This window comes from Nestor notabilis, unplaced genomic scaffold, assembly GCF_000696875.1.
Source record: "Nestor notabilis isolate BGI_N333 unplaced genomic scaffold, ASM69687v1 scaffold14578, whole genome shotgun sequence".
Taxonomy (NCBI): Eukaryota; Metazoa; Chordata; class Aves; order Psittaciformes; family Psittacidae; genus Nestor; species Nestor notabilis.
In genome coordinates, this window is record NW_009941595.1 from 2701 (window position 1) to 6429 (window position 3729).

The following is a 3729-nucleotide window of genomic DNA, read 5'->3' on the forward strand; positions in this document are numbered from 1 at the left end:
CTAACGGGGGTTTGTGGGTCTTCTTGGGCATCTAATGGGGGTTTTGGGGTCTTCTTGGGCATCTAATGAGAGTTTTTGTGTCATTTTGGGCATCTAACAGGGGTTTTGGGGTCTTCTTGGGCATCTAATGGGGGTTTTGGTGTCCTCCTGGGGATTCTAATGGGGGTTTTTGTGTCATCTTGGGCATCTAATGGGTGATTTGGGGTCTTGTTGGGCATCTGCAGGGGTTTTGGGGTCTCGTTGGGCATCTAATGGGTGTTTTGGTGCCTTCTGGACATCCAGTGGGTGTTTCGGTGCCACTCGGGGCCCAGCGCAGCCCCTTCCTGAAGCCCCTCACTCCTGCTCCGAGCCAACACTCACCCATCGCCTCCTCTTCCTTCCCTAAGGACACACACAAAGGACTCACGCTGCTGCCGGGGGCGAGGGGGGCCCAGGGGGCTGCAGGGCCGGGAGATGCACTCACTGTGCTCCTGGAGGCACCTTCCTGCACAGGAGGACAAGGCAGAGCCCTGTTACCATCAGGACGCTCCGGAGCGGTGCTTCCCCCTTTCCCGGCCCATCCCGTGGTGCCCACAGGGGCGAAACACCTGCAAATGCCACATTCCCACCATTCCGCCCCCCGGATCCTCGCTGGCTGCTCCCAAGGTCACTCACGTGCTTTGGCTTTGTATTCCTCTGGGAAGAGAAGCAAAGAGAATGGTCAGTGCACGTTGCTCGGCCATTCCCGAGCATTCCCAAAGTGATCCCAGATTTGTGGGCCCAGGGATTAGCACTGGTTGGATAATGAGATAAGATATGGAGAAGGGAAGGCTCCAGGGAGAGCCTGGAGCAGCTTCCAGGGCCTAAAGGGCTGCCTGGAAACCTGGGAAGGGGCTTCTACAGTGGCACATAGGGATGGGATGAGGAGCAATGGCTCCCAACTGGAAGAGGTATGTGGATATTGGGAAGAAGAGGGTGGAGGGACACCGGGATGGGTTGGATGGAGAAGGTTTGGATGCTCCATCCCTTCATGGCCAGCTTGGAGCAACCTGCTCTATGGAAGGTGTCCCCATGGCATTGGGGTGGAGCTGGAGGAGCTTTAAGGCCCTTTCCCAACCATTCCATGATCCTCTCTCCCACCCAAGGCACTCACCGAGCTCCGCTGTGAGTTCCTCTGGAAAGACAAGAGGAAAGGAAGGATTCCCATGAGAATTCCCAGCACAGGGATCACGCACACAAAGGTCTTGAGCCGCACTTTGCCACTCACCGATTCTCCTCTCGCGGGTCTCTATGGAAAGAGAAGCCAAAATCAATCCCAGCTGAACTTCTCCCAAATCCAGATCCCAAAGTGTGTGGTTGGAAGCCAGAAAACACTCACCAATCCCTGCGGACAAGTCACCTGGGAGAGAACAAGCCCAAACTGATCCATCACCATCACCCTGGGAATGGAAGCACGAGTGTAGGTGCAGGAGGAGGGGGACACATACCGATCCGGGCATCCCGTTGTCCTAAAAGAGGGAAAAGAGAGGGAAAAGGGAAAAAAAAGGGAGTTATTCCCAAGTTTTTGGGTGTTTTGTTCTGATGTTTGGCTGCTCCATGGAGAGAACTGACGTTCCCGTTTCGCCCTGGGTGTCATTCCCACATGGGCTTCCCTCATCTCCAAGCAAAGACCCAACTGGCTCCCCCCAGCCCCAGCCTAAATCCCAAAGGATCCACCCAGGTTGGGATAGTGAAGGGACTCACCCAGCTCCGCCGTGAGTTCCTCTGGGAAAAGCAAAAGGAAAAGTAGGTTTAATGATGGTTATTTCTCCCCTATAGACCCATCAACAATAAGTTTATGGGGTTTGGGTTGTATCCCAATGGATTGAGCATCATCGCACCGACCCCCATGTATCCAAACCATCATTCCAAAGGGGTTTGGGATGCCCGGGGAGAAGCAAACATGGAGCAGGCATGGACACGGAGCCTTTAAGGCTCCTTTTATCCCATATTAGAAGGGAAGAGCTCTGTTTCCATGCAACATTCCCACGTGCTTCCCTATGGAAGAGCAGCACTCACCGATGCGCGCGCTCCGCTCCGCTGGGAATGGGGAAAACAGGGAAAAGAGACAAAGCTTCAGGATCTGTGGCTTTGCAGCATCCACGTTGCAACTGGGAGAAGGGCAGGGAAAGGGGAAAGGCAGGGAAAGGAGGAGACAGGGAAGGAGGAAAGGCTGGGAAGGACTCACCAAGCTCTTCCGTGATTTGCCCTTAAAGGAAGGGAATAAAGGACACAATCAGGATTTCTTGGCTCAAGCGACACCTCGGGAACAATCCCAGTATTCCAGTAACCACGTGGGAATTTGGTATTTAGGTGAGGGGGAAAAGCTCTTCCCGGGATTGGGATAATGCAGCTGGAATCTGCCCATCCCAAGCACCCAAATGCACCCAAAAAGAGAACAAAACCCACCTATCTGTTTATGCCATTCCTCTAAAAACAAGGAAGAAAACCAGGATTAGGATAATAAGGGAGAGAAAACCACAGGTTTCCATTGGGATTTTCTCCTTCTCTACTATCCCATCTCCTTCCCAATGGGAAGACCCGAATTTCCTCCACATCCACAGTTAAATGGTGGGGAAAAGCAAAAAGCTGCTTCCGAGGATGAAGTTCTGACATTCCCGTCACTGATTCCCTGTGGGAACAGCCTCAGAGCTTCCAACCCAGCACAATTCCAACTGGGATACTGGGAAGAGCCCATGGCAGGGACTTACCCAGCTCCGCAGCGAGCTCAGCTGAGAGGAGAGAACCAGGGAAGGTGCATCAGAGCAGGGAATCCAGGAGGGAAGCACTCGTGCCAAGGCAGGAAGGGGAATGGTGCTCACCTCTTTCCAGGTCACTGTCCTCTGGGAAGGGGAAAGAGAAGGGGAAGGGGAAAAGGAAGAGAAGGAGAAGGGAAGGGGAAGAGGAAGAGAGAGGAAGAAAAGGAGAAGGGGAAGAGGAATGGAAGGGGAAGGAATGAGAATTCCTCGTAGCCTCTGCCCTTCCAGCCCCATCCCTCATGTGCCGTCGTTCCCATGCTCCAACATAGGAACAGCCCTCGACCCATCCCAGTTTTCCCAGTTGGAAGGAAGCTGGAGCTTTACCGAGCTCCTCGGAAGATCCATCTGCAGAGGAACGAGAGGATGGGTTATAAGTGTTAATCCATTAGAGAATCCACAATGGATCTATCCAAGCCCCTGGGGGCTGGCAACAAAGCACTCACCAGCTTCCTGCTCCCTCAGCTCCTCTGCCAGAAGGAAAAGAGAGAAAGGAAAAGGTGAGACCTGGATTTGCCCTTTTCCAGCCCGGATTTCCTATCCCAATCCCAGGTTCTATCCCTTGGCTACTTTTCCCATGTGTTCCCTGGTGTTATTTTAGGCCCCTTGGCCCTCTGCCGTTATCCCCAAAAATAGATGCCAAAGGATGGGAAGAGTCAAACTGAGCCACCAAATCCCTCCGACTGGATGTGGGGAGGTTTGGAAGCGGCTTGTCCAGCTCTGCTCCAGATTCCCTGAGAGAGGAGGGGATAAAGTTAAGGAGAAGGGGCAGGAAAAGGAGAAGGAAAAGAGGAAGGAAAAGGGGGAGGAGAAGGAGAAGGAGGAAAAAAAGAATTCCAGAGATCAAATCTTGCCAATAAAGACTGAGCAGAAACTCTCACAGGGATTCAGGGAGAGAATCAGATTCCCGGGACATTTCCCTCCAATTCATGCTGTATTCAAGGGAGTATTACCC

General features: G+C 53.0%; 1 protein-coding gene across 1 annotated transcript in view; it reads right to left on the reverse strand.

The window, feature by feature from the left end:
- The window catches only part of LOC104410728 (butyrophilin subfamily 1 member A1-like), a gene marked incomplete at its 5' end in the record, with an annotated part of 6742 nt that overhangs the window by 846 nt on the left and 2167 nt on the right, over nucleotides 1-3729 (reverse strand). The window contains 9 exons of the mRNA XM_010020979.1: nucleotides 407-484; nucleotides 1133-1153; nucleotides 1247-1267; nucleotides 1358-1378; nucleotides 1467-1487; nucleotides 2730-2750; nucleotides 2841-2861; nucleotides 3102-3122; nucleotides 3221-3244. Coding sequence (XP_010019281.1) covers nucleotides 407-484; nucleotides 1133-1153; nucleotides 1247-1267; nucleotides 1358-1378; nucleotides 1467-1487; nucleotides 2730-2750; nucleotides 2841-2861; nucleotides 3102-3122; nucleotides 3221-3244 — 249 coding nt within the window. The remainder of the gene's footprint in view (nucleotides 1-406; nucleotides 485-1132; nucleotides 1154-1246; nucleotides 1268-1357; nucleotides 1379-1466; nucleotides 1488-2729; nucleotides 2751-2840; nucleotides 2862-3101; nucleotides 3123-3220; nucleotides 3245-3729) is intronic.